Source organism: Diadema antillarum, unplaced genomic scaffold (genome assembly GCF_040938485.1).
Source record: "Diadema antillarum isolate AM-2024a unplaced genomic scaffold, OU_Dant_1.0 scf00000027, whole genome shotgun sequence".
Taxonomy (NCBI): domain Eukaryota; kingdom Metazoa; phylum Echinodermata; class Echinoidea; order Diadematoida; family Diadematidae; genus Diadema; species Diadema antillarum.
The window spans coordinates 1,481,875-1,499,323 of NW_027270916.1; the positions used below are offsets into that span (position 1 = coordinate 1,481,875).

Here is a 17,449-nt window from a genome sequence, read left to right on the forward strand (position 1 = left end):
TTTCCCATTTCAATGCACTGTCTTGCTGTGTGTGACCCTGGTTACTATGGTACCAGTTGCTCCTCTTAGAATCTTAGCAATTTTCATAAAGTTCAATTCATATCTGATGCTCTGTCACAAACAGTAAAGTACCATACTTGCACAGGTCATAAATTCGGCACAGAAGTTAGAATACTAACTAAATAAGCTTGCCACATTTGAGGCTCATGTGGGAAAAAAAAATTGTAACCAGAGAAATTTCTTCAAAAGTTATTGACACAGGCAAAGATTTAAAATCCTAGGACAATGGGCACAAATTTCTTGCTAAAACAGCAATCCAAGCAGCAAGATTTGTAACCAGTGGGCTTTACATTTAAGATGTATTGAGGTATTGCAGAATTTAATGTAGTATGGTCCGTTATACAGGGCAAAAACCAGCAGCCATTAAGAGCAATTGCTCTTCATGTTGCAACTTTTCTTACATAGTAATTGCAAAATTGTAAGAGCAAAATGACAGTCAATGCAAATTCAGTAAGTCACAGGTTATAAAGTATAAAAGTTCTAGCATCTTAAAGTGATTTTTATAGAGAACACCAGGAAATAAAGAAAAAAAAGAAGAAAAAAATACAAATGTGACTGGTATGCTTCCGCCATTATGCATGATTCTCCCAATAGGTGTATAGGACAATGTCTTCACAATGTGTGATGACAGTTTCACATAGCTGGCAAAATATTGAAATGACAGGTTTGTCAGAAATGTCTTGAATTAGGTTTGCTATAATCGTCTAAGAGTGCAGGTTTGTATGTATTTGGGGAATTGAGGATTTTAATTGACTTTTGACCGACCCTTTATTAAGTTTATGCATTGAGTAATTTTCAAGGTATGAAGAACAAGGTAAGTGCCATAATGTGTCTCACCCATTCGCGTACAAGAAATTGTACACGAATGGGATATAACAGATTAAAAAAAAAGAGATATAACAGATAAAAAGAGATAGAAAAGAGTAAAAATTTATGGCAAAAAAGAAACGTGGCATAAAAACTTAACATTGAGCCCTTAAAGTTTGTTGACCCATGCTTGTGACCATTGACCTTGTGGTGACCATCCACTCCCCAAGGGACATCAACCATCCAAGTTGAGTCACAAATGGAGTTATGGTTCAAAAGTTATGACCCATAATAGAAACGCGCCATAAAAACTTAACATTGGGCTATAAAAGTTTGTTTACCCCTGCTTGTGACCTTTGACCTTGTGGTGATCATCCACTCCCCAAAGGACATCTACCATCCAAGTTTGGTAACAAACGGACCTATGGATCAAAAGCTATGACCCATAATAGAAACGTGCCATAAAAACTTAACATTGGGCTCTAAAAGTTCGTTGACCCATGCTTGGGACCTTTGACCTTGTGGTGACCATCCACTTCCCAAGGGACATCTACCATCCAAGTTTGGTCACAAATGGAGTTATGAATCAAAAATTTTGACCCATAATAGAAACGTGCCATAAAAACTTAACATTAGGCCCTAAAGTTCATTGACCCCTGCCTGTGAGCTTTGACCTTGAGGTGACCTTTCATGTATGGTAAAATGTGAAACTTTGTATGACCCCTCTTCCCTCGAAGTTTGATAGCAATTGAAGCCCAGAGTAAAGAGTTATTGACGTTTTTGTAGCATTACGGACAGAGAACGGACGGACGGACGACGGATGGACAGACGCCGCAGGTGATCCCTTAGTCTCCCCTCACCTCCGGTAGTCTCGACAAAAAGTGTAATTACAGTATACAATAGATTTTTTTTTTTACATTTTAGCCTGGCCTTTGCCCCTTAATGTTTGACCTTGACCTTCTGGCAGGAAATTTCCCAGAGGAGCTCCATTAGATAATACATGTATATAATATTCTAAAAAATAATCCTGCAAGCATTGCATATACTAGATGAGGGAAAGAGTGAAATTTTGAGGAGTTGACCTTGACCTTGACCCTGGCTATTGTCCCATGACCCCTAAATTCACGAGATAATCCCTGCCAGTCAGTACATGCATATGTACCAAATTTCATGAAGATACATTGAACCATTTGCAAGAAAAGTGAAATTGTAACATTTTCACTTGACCTTTGAACTTTTGACTTTTGACCTTAAGACATGAAACTCTCTCTGGAGAATCTTTATGTAGCAGTACATGTCTACAATAAGTTTCAGGAAAATACCTATGGGCATTGCATATATATTGGGGAAATAGCAACATTTTTAGCATTTGACCCTGACTTTTTGACCTTTGACCTCTTCCAATTTCACTTAAAAAAACTACTCAACTAATTGCCTCATCATACATCATCCTTGGACCAAGTTTGGTGAAAATAGCTTCATTCCGTTTTGAGTTATCACGTAAAAAGATAAATTATACGATTTGACCTTGATCTTTGACCTTTGACCTCTGTCTGATTTCACTCAAAAACTAATCAAGTAATTGTCCCATCATACAATATCCTTGGACAAAGTTTGGTGAAATTTGCTCGATCGAGTCTCGAGTTATCGCGTAAACGGATACAATTTCATGATTTGATCTTGACCTTTGACCTTCAGCCGATTTCACCCAAAATCTATTCAAGTAATTGCCCCATCATACTTTATACTTGGACCAAGTTTGGTAAAATTTCAGTCAATATTACTCAAGTTATCGCGTAAACGAATGCGGACGTACGGACGTACGGACACTACGAACGGACGCTTCTTCAGCCTGTAAAATGCCCAGGAACAGCCCTCTGTTGAATAGCATGTAGATGAAATTCCCTAATTTTGAACTTGGATATTGCAGATTAAGTATTCACCCACTTTGCTGGAGAATCTATTCACTTACTCAATTCTATCCTTCTTACTAAATTCATTTCCACTGGACCTTCTGGCTGTACATAGCATTTTCACTCCTAAGTTCAGTGACTGACCTTTGTCCTCACAGGATTTAGTTTATGTACACCTTATTAGCAAAACAGATGGACAGACATACACACAAATAGGTGACTGACCGACAACCAAAACCTCAGTGATTGTGGTACTCTGTGTGTGCAGAGGCATGAGGGGAAAAAAAGCCCAACAAACAAGCATTCAGATCTTTAAAACTGTCACCACACAACTCAGCAAACCATAACTTTTCTGACATAGACATTTCAGAGCAAAGTCATTGTGAACTTCAGAAGAATAATGTATAACCAGAAAATGGAGGGAACATACACCTTATGACTGGCTTGAGCCAAGTATGATAAAATACTGAATTATAACTGTTGTGCCATTTAAACCCATGTAGGTACATCAATACCAACACACCTTCAACTGATTTGATGCGACAGCGTGTCTTAATTGTAGCCACAGAAATCTCAGAAGGGAAAAATGAAAGTTGTACAACAAACTAATTTATGGTGCATGCAATACTATAATGACAATTCAGGTTGATTACCAAAGACATACAACATTCTACTTTAACACAGCAAGTTATTTCTTCAAAGACAAGGTCAAAAGTATATGGCAGCTTTCAGCTTAGAAATGAGAATTTACAGTTCAGTACAGTAAATCTCTATTATGAATACCAAGTAGAACACAGTCAGCATAGGTGTACAGGATGCCATAGCAATCATTCCATTCTCTAGAGTCACAGCAAGTTATCAAAGTAGGAAAAAACAGACAAGTTTTGTTTGTTTTTTATCTTATTGTTTGAAAGTCTCTTCTGTATATTTTCCACTACTCGGGCATGATTTCTAGTCATGTAACTTCAAGATTATCTATGACATAGTACCATTGGTAAGGCCTTCCTTTGGCTGAGAGGAAGCTGGATTTGTTCCCTTGCCCTTAGCAGGCATGCGTTCTGTATCACTGCCAGTTGCATTACCATTTGTTGCGGCTGGCCCGCGATACCGGCGTGGAGTACGCCCTCTTCCACCCCCACTCCCACGTTGCTCCTGAGGAGGGGGTGGCTTACTGCTGGTGGGGCCCCGGCCATTAGGGACCTCAGTGGTCTGGCTGGGACCTGATGTACGCTGCTCACCAGCTGAGTTGTCTTCTCGTCCACTGTTACTTGGATGTCCATTGACTCTACCCCGTGGACCTTGAAAGGACAAAATATTACGGATAAATGTTAATGCAATATTAGCGCTACAACATACTACATGTAATAAAAACAAAACTTCAGCAATCATGTGTACATCATTATCACTGCAAATGAAGTATGTGACTTTGAAATAAGTTTGAACTAGAACCTACATGCAAAATGTTTCCCCATGTACAGTGTACAAGTGTCTATATCTATTTCATTTAGTCTAATATGCTAGCCTTCGCTGCAGACTTCATGTACTTTTTGCTTCACTCAGCAGCCCTTTCTCATATATCTTAGTTCAGTTTCTCTCTTTTTACGTCACTTTATCCTTTCCTATTACATTTGGAAGTACAGTCAAACCTGTCTATAGCGGCCACTCAAGGGAAACGGAAAAAAATTGGCCATTATAGACAGGTGGCCGCTATAGAGAGGTTATCCAACTATATGTGTGCATTGCCTATACATTTGCGTACGTATGCACACGTGTGTTTCATACATTGAACATGACAGTTTTTATGAAATTGTTGGACAGTAGCATGTTGTACAGTCGTGAAGAAAGCTTAACCCTAACTAGGCCGGGCTATTTAGGTAGTTGATAGAGCCGGGGGGGCCTCCCAGGCCCCCCCCCCCCCCTCCAGATCTCGGCCGTCGACCACGCGATCGCGACGAAAATTGGCACACACATTGCCTATGATGTAATCTAAAATACCATGAAGTAATTTTTCAAAAAAAATTATCATTTATGCTAAATTATGCTAATTTATGCATAATGATGCATGAAATCAGACTATTTGGTATAAATCACAAAATAAAGCTCAAAACAGGCACATTTTTTGTGTAAAATATTCTTTTTAGTGTCCTTAGCAAATGTAATTAAAAAAAATGTGATATCAGAAAAAATTATTAAGTATTTTATTGTTTTTTTGAATTTCTTATGTATTTCTTTGTTTTTTCGACTTTATGTTTTTCATTGTTTTTTCGATGGAATTTGTTTGCGACGTCGCTCCGAACAAGAAAATATGTTATTCATTGATTTTAATCAATAAACACCAAAATAATCATGCTTATATGAAATTTGCCTGCAAGCACAGTTTGCATTGAAATTGTACACGAATTCACGTTTTTGAGCAATTTTGGTCTGACATGCATGTACATATTTATGCGTAACTTCAGAACCGCGCGCGCCCGGGCGTCGCAAATTTGGTGTCAAAAGATGCGGGAGACTCGAAAGAAAAAAGTCATGAAACGTCGCGGCGATAGCTTTTTGCGATTGCGATACATCGCGCGGAACGTCGAGGGGGGGGCCTCGGAGGCCCCCCGCCCCCCCCCCCCCCCCCCGGCCTAGTTAGGGTTAACACTAGTGCATTATTATGACTGAATAAGTGATGAATGCAGCGGTGGCTATCACTGAACGTTGCCCACGAATGACTGGCAAGGCCACAAATTAGAAAAACATGCTGAATTACCAGCTCTGTGGCCGCTATAGACAGGTTAAAATCTACCGCGGGAAACAAAATTTGTGGCCGCTAGCCGCGTTAGACAGGTGGCCGCTATACACAGGGTCTTTAACAGAGCTTTTTCTCTCGGGGGATTCTTCAGTGGCCGCTATAGACAGGTTGGCCGCTAAGGCAGGTTTGACTGTACAGTCATTTTTTAAAAAAGTATATTATATTCATTGTCACATCAGTGATACTATGTCTATAAGCTTTTTTGGGTTGAGCTTTTCGTAGTAATGTGTTCACTTCTTAGGAAGTACAGTGTACTTCCTTCTTTCCATTTCCCATTTTTGTTCTTTACCTCCCTATAAACAAAACAGACCATGTGCTATCTCTTGAAGCAAAATGTTCATAACAATGGAAAAAGAATATTAACAAAAGTGAATGCTAACTTGGTAACAATTTTCACAAACAGACAAAGTGCCAGACTTGAGAGTGGAGGGAGGGAGACCTTTGAAAAAAAGAATGCCCCACATCTGCATTCCTTGAGTTCTAAACAGAACGTAAATAGTGATTGTGATGACTTCAAGAAGCCTCTTTGCACGAGTTTAAAGACAAAATGTTGGAAGCTAGTTGCAAGTAAAGAACCCTTGGCAATACTGCAGACATCTGTACATAATTTTTTCTTTCTTTGGCCTAAAATGAAAAATATTGAACAGTCATTCAAAATTGTGAAAAAAAAAAAAATCTATCTCTTCACAGAAGATATCAAATTAAATGTCCAATGAAAAATACATAGAGGTCGTGTACCAAGGCAAATACTGCTACTGTATGTGATGCTGCAGTCTTAGTCTATTGTTAGGTTTACATGCGCTTACATCAAGCACACTATGTATCAAGAATGTTGGGCAAGAGCTACCAAGCTCCACAGCATGACCATGCAATAGTATTCACCACATAACTTGGCAAATGATTGGGACCATCAGTTAAATGGTGTAAGCCTCCCAGAAACTTTTGCAGTGCACGCTATTTTCACTGGATTTCAGGCCCAAGACCTGAGATAAATGGGATACTATTTTATCAAGCGATATATTATAATTTTTTTTCATACATTACACCAAAAAGCAGGATCAAAACCAATACAACTTTACAAAGATTTCCTATCAGCTGTTGTCAAAAGTCAATAGATATATATATATATATTATTAATATAATATATATATATTTATACAGTTCTTACAAAGCAAGTTTCAGACTTGTCAGTTTTGCAATCTCAAAAAATGAAATGCACATGGATTTTTATGCTGTTGCGATCCCGCAATCCCTGTGCAAAGAAGTCTCAGTGACATAGACCCTGACAGAATGTTGAACATCATCTATCTACAATGCTGATGGCCAATTTGATACATTTGCAAGTCGGTTATAATTGTTCAATACCCTAAGATCATATCTTAGCCTAATTAAAAGCATTGAGAGTCTAATTTTTGATCTGTAAATCTGTTTTAGCATATTCAACAATTGTATATCACAAAAACTTCCAAAACTCATTTCAATTCCTATGTATTTTATTGTTTTCAGAATTTCTTATGTATTTCTGTGTTTGTCAACTTTTGTTTTTTCTTTGCTTTTTCTATGTTTTTGCACTGGAAATTGTCACTGACCACTTTTCTACCATAATTAGCACAAAATTAATTAATGAAAATGATTAATTGTAGAAATAATCAGGTTTTTATGACTTTCATGACAGAGAACTGTTTTCCAGAGGAAATGTGCACAAAATCACAAAATTGTGCCCGTTTTGGGGCGACGTTCTGTTACAAAAATGGGCGTGGCTTCGCAAAAGTATGCGCGGACGTTGCAAATTTGGTCTCAAAAGTTGCGCGAGACTTGAACAAACAAAGTCAAGAAGCCTCGCGACGAGGCCTTCTCGCGTTACAGAAATATAGTGCGAAACGTCGAGGGGGGCGGATTCCGCCCCCCCCCCCTTTTAGGGTTAAAAATGGATGCAGTTTGGCAAACCCACCTTTTATTAGGATCACTTTGTTTTTCCTGGTCCTTGGATATCTTAGCCATTTGAAAACTGATTTTCATCAAATAAACTTTCAATTCCTCTTAGAATTGTATGCTTTTTAACATTTTATAAGTGGTTTCTAAGTATCTCGCAAAAAGTTAAAAGCTGAATCCTCATCTCAACCACTACTACGGCCCTTTAAATGCCAGTACAGGCTTAACTTTCTCCATATATAGTCTACACTCTCCCTCTGTGTGCATCTGTATGTGTAGTGTGCATTTGTGGATGTGTTTGTGTTGCAGTCAGAGAGAAAAAAAAGGGGTGGATAACAAAAACAAAAAAAATTAAAACTTTAAATGGTGTTCTCATTAAGCTTAAGTGTACAAGTTGTTCACTTGAATGGTGTACACAAAACATGTGTGCATTGGTAGGGTCGTAGACACTGGTGACTTGAATGCACTGTGAACTCTACAGAGGATTATTATACATGACATATGAATAAAGTTTGCTCTAGTCATGAGTTTCCCAATGTATGAGATTGTTTGGTCATTTTTTTATTGGTTGTCTCTGAGTGCATTTTTATATTCTTCCTGCTGTGGGAATATCAATGGGTAAAACAACTACACAGTTTTGTGACATGCCCACATGCTGGGTTTCATGGGGAGTACCACTGGTAATTTGCACAGGTCAACCCCAGCCAACACTTAAAGCTAGGGCCCTGCTTAAATGATAGACAAGCTTGTCTCCCAACCCCTCCTGGTTAAGAAAGAGCCTCAGTACACACCAAACTTGATAATGCCTATAATGCTAGTTACATGAATGTACTATGTGCAGAGTAAAGACAGCACCTATATAACACCTTTGTCCTCACCTGATGGTCGTCTGTTGAGCTGTGGAGAGCTAGCCTTGCTGGTATCAGTGTCTTCTTGGTAGTCTCCCCTCTCGTTGGGCTGGAGTCCTGCCCTTGCACCTCGCTGACGCTTCTTGCGGGCTTTTCTGGGCCTCCTTCTGTTCTGCTGGTCTCCTGAAAACATAACATGGAACATCACTCTTTATTTTACAATTTTAAGGTTAGTGGTCCATTATAAACTAAGCAAAGGAAAATTTTTGAGTACACTGATATTTGCCACATTAAAAAAAAAAAAAAAAAAAAAAAAAAAATTATACTATCTAAGGCAACTGGAAAGTGCCGCATGTCATGCTTGGTACATAACAGGAAATATAACTCTTTGTTTCTACACCTATTCAGACTTTCAATGTAAAAACTCATCCCTCTCCAGGCAGATTAATACAGTTGTACATGTATATCAAAAACTTGTCTGCAAAGCTAAATTACTCATTTGCCAGTACATCCATTGCACTCCACATTTGGCCATTTACTTGTGTAGAGTGAAGTGTAAAGTTACTTATGTGGTGGTACTCAAAGCCACACCATGTATCAAATTCGCTCTCATAACTTCAAATCTGAATTATTAATCCATTTCCATCAAATGCATTGAAATGCAAGTCTAGTAAAGCACATGCCTACAGGTATTCAGACCATGTCCGTGGGCTTGGCTGCATATCTGCTGTCTACATAGTCCTGGGCCCCGTTGCTAGAAACTTTGCGTTTAAACGCAACTTGCAACTTATTGTCACTGGCCAATCAAAATCATTGTTGCATGCATGTCTTCTTAATAGGGCAGACTCTGAGCCAATTAGAATGGTTGTTTCAAAATTAGCAATTATTTGCAATTGATTGCAACTTTCTTGCAACGGGGCCCTGCTCATATGTTTTTCATTTAGTTTAGCCTTGCTTATCATGGCAATACAAGTGTGTGCCACGTGGTGGTCAAGAGCTCAGGAAGAATTGAAAGGTGACTTGCGATCACAACCTTTTACATTTCTGCTACAAAAAGTGCTATCTTGAGGCAATTTCTCACACAGAAACACTTGTTATTTGTGAACATATTTTGCCCATTAAAATCATGAACATTCCATACAATAGTCAAGGAGATACTTGTGTTGTTACATGCATTTCAATGGGCAAAGATAATGCCACAATCAGAAAGATATTCATATTCTTCAGCTGGGACACAAAGAAATATCAGTTGTTAATAAGCCTCCTGCATAATCAGGGAGACTGGGCAGCTCTGCTGTAAGCACATCCCATTTTGTCAGGGAGATAGGTCAATACTGTACGAGCTGAAATTTTCGCGTGCAGATATTTTCGCGAACTGCTACATGGAGGACATTTTCGCGTGTTGTTAATTTCGCGGTTGCGAGGGTCTAACTGAACTTAGCTATTCGCACGTTGTTATTTTTGCGGTTCAAAGGCGATTTGCGAAATTCGTGAAAATAAAACCACCGCGAAAATTTCAGCTCGTACAGTAGGGTACTACATCTTATCACTGTTATTTAAGCAGTCAACAGATATTTTCTACGATTTAAAAACTTTATTTATTTTTTTTTAAATTATTATTATTTTTTTTTTTGGGGGGGGGGGGAGTAATAGAACAGGAACTTGAGATACTATGTTAATCCACATGGAATGTCATGTGCACAAACTTTACACTTGATCCTTTTTATCTTTTTAATTTCTTTTTTAACATCTTACATGCAGTTCACAAGAACATATTCCAATCATTTATCATGCATACAAGAAAATCATATTTAGAGTAATGTTTTACTTTTAAACATGTTTGCGAGACAAAGCCTAACCCTTAAATTTTAATGGAAGCATGGCACAGATAAATTGAAGAATTTGTGAAAAGTAGCTCATTGAATTTTTTTTTATCAAGAATCGCATTTTACCTTTATGGCAGAAGTACACTGTACTTGTATCAAGTACTATAAAAGTAAAATTTCGACATATTTCATGTGACCAGAAACTAGCACAAGAATAAAAGCACACAAATATTTTTGCTTGTGATATGTAACACTATCTCATGTTTTCATTATGTGGAATAAAAAACATGCAGAATTCATTATACCCGGCTGAGCATGAAAACTTACTTGCGCAAAAATATCCACCTTAACAGAAAATATTACAAGTCTGTAGGAGATGGGGACTACTGTACAACATAGATTAGAAGAAGTAATTAAAACCTTCTCCATTGTTGTTTGTGATGTCTTCATCCACCGTCGTTGTGTCCTCCAGTACTGTGTCTTCCTCATCATCCTGCCTTCTCCGTCGGTCACGACTTAAGTCATCGTCAGTCTCAGACAAAGGGGATGCTGCCCTCACAGGCTCTGTGGAGGCAATACACAAGAACAGATTAATTACACTGTACAGTGATGAACCAAAGAATTCTCACTGCTCGGCATATCTTGCAAATATGACTGTTTCAGCCTCATGTCTCACAGTGGGTATGATCCTTACAAGTAAAACTCTCCCTACTATAAAGTAGACACTGAGTATTTCAGTATTCATCATCCAGTGCAGACATATGACTTTGAAGCATTGTCATATGTATGATCTGCCACTCATTTGTGAAGTTTGTTGTGGTTAGATTTGAGGAAAAACTTCTAGGCATTCATAATCATTTGTTAAATGATTTGCAAGCCACTATCCATAATGGTAATTTATTTGAAGGCTGGAGACACACCCCTTGAAACCTGTGATCTCACTCCTCCTCTGTAAGGGGGCCTCCCCCGTCCCCTATATGACCCTCTGCCACTGCCCTGTGAGCCATTCCTGCGAAAAGGGAGCTCGTCTTGTCGTCTGTAACCCTGGTCATCGGACACCGTGGCACGGTCAGCCCAGGAGTTTGATCTTGTATCATCCCTCTCTGATCCGCTGCGATTAGAGTCTGAAAAATAGTGTGTGATGGGATGGAAGATTAGAATTTACATTGAATTTACAGTAAAAAAAGCCAGTTTGGGGTTCCTCTTTGAGCATGAGCAGAAAAAGGTCAATTGTACCAGGAGAGCATGCTGGTTTTTAAATTCACTGAGATAAGCATCTGTGATGTAATGATTATTTCCAGTAATTCTTGAAAGTGGTGCTTGCTATCACATCCACCTGACAGCAAAAGTGGTATTTGGCAATATGAATAGAAGAGAAGAATCAACAGTGATTCTTTTATCTACGAGATACAACTGGCCGCCTGTCTCTCAAAAGTATGCTATTCTTCCAGCTACGACGAGAAACCTGAGAGAATATAAGCACAGAGAAACAAAAACAGTCACTTACAGCGTGCGCCCGCCGCACACGCAGGCGGCGTGCGGGAGACAGTCATTGAATCGTCCTCTGTAGTAGCACAGAAGAGGGCCCTCCGACAGGAGCGACTGCCCGGTGCGGAGCGAAGCGAGGGGACGGTGGGTGGGCGCCTGAGACAGGCGGCCAGTTGTATCTCGTAGATAAGAGAATCACTACTGATTCTTCTGATCTACATTCAATACAACAGGCTACCTGTCTCTCAAAAGTATGCTAGACCGGCACAGATGTGGGTGGCCGGCTGTCGAGGCCTGGAGGGAGGGTGTTTTAGGTTTTGGGAGTGGCCGTGAAGGCTCCGCGTTGGAAGGAGCCTTCAAAGGTGGGAATGTTCCTCAAGTAGAAGGAAGTGAAGGTGTTGGAGGAAGACCAGTACGCAGCAGTCTGGATCTCCTCCACGGAGATGCCATCAAAGAGCGCCCAGGAGGCGCTGATGCCGCGTGTATCATGGGCGCGGGGCGTCGCATTCGAGATGATGGCCGCCGGGCCTGCGGCCTTGATTGCCGCCACGATCCATGAGATTGAATCCCTAGAAGTGGGCATGAAGGGCTCCTTCGGGATCACTAACAGTGCCGACCCTGCCGTGCTTGCAATATACCATTTCAGTGCATGAACCGGGCACCACACTTTGTCCTCGGGGACCGAGGACAGGTCAGCGAGTGGGCAAAGGAGGATCTTGAGAGGGCCCGAGGAGGCCGTTTGATTTTTGGCAAGAAAATCTGCACGGGGAATGAGGCGAACAGCGCTCCGTTCCCAGCAGATGTGACCAGGCGCAGTGGCAAGAGCATAGATCGTGGATCTCCTCTGCCCTGAGGCGATGGCAAACAGGAAGACAGTTTTGATGGTGAGATCTCTGAGAGAGGTCTCGGCGAGGGGCTCAAAGGGCTTTTCAGAGAGTGCTTTGAGAACCTTCGGCAAGCTCCATGACGGGAGGAGAGGCGCATCAGAGTAGGGAGTTGGAGACGGACGAGTCGTCGTCAAAACCGGCATGGACGGCCACTATGGCCGACCTGTACCCCCTGATCGTGGCTAGCACTAGACCCTTATCAAAGAGATGGATAAGGAAGTCTGCAACCATATCCAATGGGGCAGAGTGAGGCTGGATTCCGCGCTCCTGACATCATTTGAAAAAGCCTACAAGACGAGAATTGTAGGTCTGAGTGGTAGACTGCCCGAGTGACGCTGCTACCAGGGAGGCGGCGCGCTCGAAAAGGCCGGCCACGGTGCTGGCCTCCCTGATAAGAGCCATGCGATCAGGCGCAGTGGTTGGAGGCGGGGTTGGGGGGCTCCCGAGATGGGTTGAGTGTGGAGATCTGGCCGGAGCGGGAGTGGGATCGGGTGCCCCACTACCAGGCTCCTCAGCTCTGGGTACCATACCCTCTTCGGCCACAACAGTGCGATGAGCACCAGTGTCGCCTGATCCTCCCGGATCTTTTGGAGGACGCGGGGGAGGAGAGGGATGGGGGAAACGCGTAGGCGCGCAGGTGCCTCCAACTCAGCGAGAACGCGTCGAGTGTCGTGGCTGCCGGTTCCTGCACTCGTGAGCAGTACCGCAGGAGCCTCGCGTTCAGGAATCACGAATAGACCTATGTTGAACAGTCCTAGTGTCTGACAGAGCGAGAGGACTACATCTCTGTCCACTCGGAGGGGCGATGTTGTCCTCGTGATTAGAAATCGGCTGAGATTTTCGTCACCGGGGATGTACGAGGCAATCGTAGAGACTGCCTGGGCCCGGCACCACGTCCACAGCTGAGCAGCTAGGGCGTTCAGCTGGGATGAACGTGTGCCCCCTGCCAGTTGATGTACACAGCAACAGTGGTGTTGTCCATACGGATGAGTATGATGTTGCCCTGCACACGCCACTAGAAAAGGCGGAGCGCGAGTAGTACCACTCGTATTTCCAGCAGATTAATATGTTGAGCAACATAGGGGGCCACGTGCCATGGGCAGTCCGCCCATCGCAGTGAGCACCCCAGCCCTGCAGGGAGGCGTCCATCGTCCCCATGACAGACGGGAAAGCCGTGCGGGTGGGATTGCCCTGTGAGAGGGAGGCAGCGGCACTCCACAATCGAAGCAGGGCATGGGCATGTGGGGAGACGGGATGGGTTTGGTCAGGGGGTCGCAGTGCGGAGTGTAGTGCCGCAGTAGGTGAAACTGCAGGGGACGCATGCGCAGCCTGCAGTCAGGGAGTATGTCTATGAGGCTGGCTGGGAAGCCAAGAAAGCGGAGCCAGAGTTTGGCTGGAGCGCTGTTCCTGACACTGAGCGAATGGGTGGTGCTCACGATGGTGCCGATAGGCTGTGGGGTCGGCCGGGCAAAACCCCGCAGGATATCGATCACCGCACCGAGGAATGTGGGGTGTTGCATGGAGTAAGTTCTGACTTCTCCCAGTTCACTAGCCAGCCGAGACTTACGATCTCAAGTAGGAACCACAGCTGTCGATTGAGAAGCTTTGGCAACACAGCCAGTAGCAACCAATCATCGCAATAGCAATACATGCAAAGGTTGTGTTGATGAAGGAAGCCTACTATGGTGGTAGTTAAGCGTGCGTGAAGAGCTGCGGGGAGGACTTGAGCCCGAATGGGAGGGCTTTGTAGCAGTATGTCTTGCCCCCCTGACACAAAGCCGAGCAGGTCTCATGACTGAGGGGCAATTGGTACATGTATGTACAGGTCCTTGAGGTTGATCGATACTGTCCAGTCTCCCGGGCGGAGAAGGGATAGGATCGACACAAGGGTTTCCATCCAAAAGGATGAGACGAACACAAAATGATTGATCCATCTGAGATTGAGGATCATGCAAAATCCGCCCGAGCACTTGGGGACAAGGAAGATGTGGGAGAGGGAAAGGCATAGATGGTCTGATACCTCCTAGACCGCCCCCTTTGCAAGCAGGGATGTGGTCTCCCTGGCGAGATCCTGGCGTTCTGCCGGCTTCAAGGGGGGAGGAGAGATGGAGGGCCCCTTTGGGAAATTTGTGTGTAAGGTCTCCGAAGTAGCCTCTCTGTATGACCGACAACACGAAGGGGTCTTCTATGACGCCCCGCCAGGCGGGGGCAAAGGCTAGCAAGCAGCCGCCCACGCGACCCGCCTGTCCCAGCGCTCGGGCCCGACTTTCAAAAGCTGCCGTGCTGCTTTGCACCGGGGCGGGTGCCAGGGCAGGATGAGCCACGCCCGCGGTTCCTGCCACGAGAGGCGCGGCGCCATTGACCAGTGGTCGAGTCAGCCCTTGGTGCCAGGGCGGGGGCCACCGGCGGGGGGAGGGCGCCCGGGTGGGGCTGGGCGCGGGAGGCGCCACGACCAAGGGGAGGGAAGCGGCGCAGCTGCGAGTTGAGCTCTCTCGCCTGTTGCCGGATGGCGATCTCCTCCCGGAGGCGCGGTGCGAACTGGCCAGAGAACAGGTGAGGCCCCTCAAAGGGGACTCCCCTGGTCAACTGAGGACTGTGGTGCCCAGAAAAGCTGAGCATGCACAGGGTTAGGTCACGGCGGCGGCGCGTGGTGTACAGTGCAGCTCACGGGGACTGCTGCCACAGGAGCTTGGTGAGAGTAATGAGAAGGGAGGCCAGGAGGGAGCGGCCCTCAGTGGTGACTGCGAGGGTGTCGGCCTGCGCAGAGAGGTTGGCCAGGGCGCCCGTATACACTGTGAGTCGCATGGTAGAGTGGGTAAAGAGGGCCATCTGGGCCCAGCGGTGGTCGTCGTCCGTAAAGGGGCGCCGGGGGTTGCCCCCCGCCACGTGATTGCCGAGCGTGAAGATGTCGGGCGCCAGTTGTTCTGGCACGAAATAGTGCTCGTAATTGGCTGGGTGAAAGAGAAAGGCGCAGCGGAGACCGGTAGGACACCCACGGAACTGCTCCTCCGTCACTAGCCAGTTGTATTCCTGGCGGAAATCCGCCGTGAGAGGGATACCGGTGGCTGGGGAGGGGGGCATGCGGAACAGAAAGGAGGCAGATTGGTCCTGTTCCATCGGGGCCACATCTGCAGTGTAAAATTCTCCCAGGTACCAGAGGAGCACCTCTGCTTCCTCTCTGAGGAGGCGAAGGCGGCATGAAGGCTCCAGGCCGGTGGGGGGTCGGCGACGGACAGCAGACGGCCATCGCAAAACGACCAGTCGGAGTCCGCTGACGCGGTCAGGGCGAATGAGCGAGAGAGGCTAGTGGAAGGCAAGGGTAACACACCCCTGAGGTCAGGAGTGGGAGCGACTGCGCGTGCGGTAGAAGCGAGTGCGCCCGGGTTAGCTGCTGGCGCTGCCGGAGCAGGCGGCGGGCAGTGCTCCGGGGGAGCGTCCGCAGCTGCTGGTTTGGGAGCACCAGCAGCTGCCGGGTTGGGAAGGGGGAGCATTCGAAACAGCCCAGCCGTGTTGACCGGCGAGGGCCTGAACTAGAGAGTGGAGCGTCTGCGCTTCCTAGCCCATGGGGCGGGGGGCTCCAGGTCGGAGCCCTCCATGGATTCCGGTAGGATGGATTCACCCGTGGGCGGACGTGGCCAACTCAGCGGGGGGACAGGGCCGACGGTGCGGCAGGCCCGCGTGAGTGGTGGCGGACAAGCGGCCGCAGCGGGCGGCACGCGTGCGCCCAGGCGCTCGAAGACTGGGTGGCGCCAGTGAGCAGGAGACACAGCAGGCGTGAGGTCGGTTACTGCACGGCGCGGTGCGGGCGCGAGACGGGAGCGGATACCCTCCTGCGTGCTGTCTTTGCACGATTGCGCGGAGGGTAACCAGGGGCGAGACGGTTTGTCGGGGTCGGTATCCGACACTGACGTGAGTTTGGGTAGAGCGGGAGGGGGTAGCGTGTCAAGCCGGGGCACGGCCAGCGAGCCCGATGGCTCCACGGGGGCGGGAGGTGGCGGGGCTGACCTAGTGGAAAGCCAGGCCTCCCTAGCCGCCCACGCAGTAGGCGTCCACCTCGCGCAGGTCTTGCACGGGGCTGCGCGAATACACGAACAGTGTTGTGGGATCCGGGCGTGAGAGTCGCCCTCGGGGAGGGGAAGGCAGCAGATGTCGCCAAGGAGGCATCGTGAGTGACTGTAGGGGAGAACACGAAGGAACGTGATACTTACCACCATGTAAGGGAAGGTGAGTCAAAGACAAGAATATACATCATAGGTGCATGTAAATAGCGTACACGAGGGGCGTAAGACCCGCTGTACCGAATAAGTAAGAATTCGTTCTCATAACATTACGACCAAACTTGATTTGAACATGAGAAGGAGTCGTAATAATTAAATCAGTTTAATCTCCTTAGGTAGGAAACTATTAGGCATGTGAAAGGGTACTGGGGAGGGGGGGAAGCCCGCCCCCTGGGCTGGTGGCAGGGCAAGGTTGGGAAGCCCGGTTACAGGGGAGAAAATTTGCGGAGCCCGACAGCTAAGTTCGAGGCTCCGAGTATCAGAAAAAAAATTTTCAAAGTCCAACCGAGGCTACATAAGAGTATGAATGTAGTAGAATATGCCCAAGCGGTGTGCCATACGGCCGAGTGGAAAAGCACCGAGACCCGTCCACGCTGAACCGAGGTACGGCATTGACAGCAAAAACAACTAAGGCGGCGGGAAATTCAAACATTTCCTAAGTAATAAGAGCCGCCGGGAGGACTGTGAGCGTGTCTAGAATTACTTGTAAGAGTAAACGCTCGTATCCTAAGGTGTCCTGCCCGGCGGAGAAACCAAAAGTGAAATTTACCGCCGTACTTTTCTACTAGCAGGTAAGTAACAAGTCTGCGAAATAACTGTAGGTTATTTCAAGCTAC

At 45.5% G+C, this 17,449-nt stretch overlaps 1 protein-coding gene across 1 annotated transcript in view; it reads right to left on the reverse strand.

Moving 5' to 3' along the window:
- Positions 1 to 522: 522 nt before the first annotated feature.
- LOC139735067 (uncharacterized) overlaps positions 523 to 17,449 on the reverse strand; it is a 33,084-nt gene continuing 16,157 nt past the window's right edge. Inside the window, exons 7-10 of the mRNA XM_071645843.1 lie at positions 11,101 to 11,304; positions 10,601 to 10,744; positions 8,385 to 8,537; positions 523 to 4,078 (exon numbers count right to left, since the gene is read on the reverse strand). Coding sequence (XP_071501944.1) covers positions 3,756 to 4,078; positions 8,385 to 8,537; positions 10,601 to 10,744; positions 11,101 to 11,304 — 824 coding nt within the window. The 3' untranslated portion in view covers positions 523 to 3,755. The remainder of the gene's footprint in view (positions 4,079 to 8,384; positions 8,538 to 10,600; positions 10,745 to 11,100; positions 11,305 to 17,449) is intronic.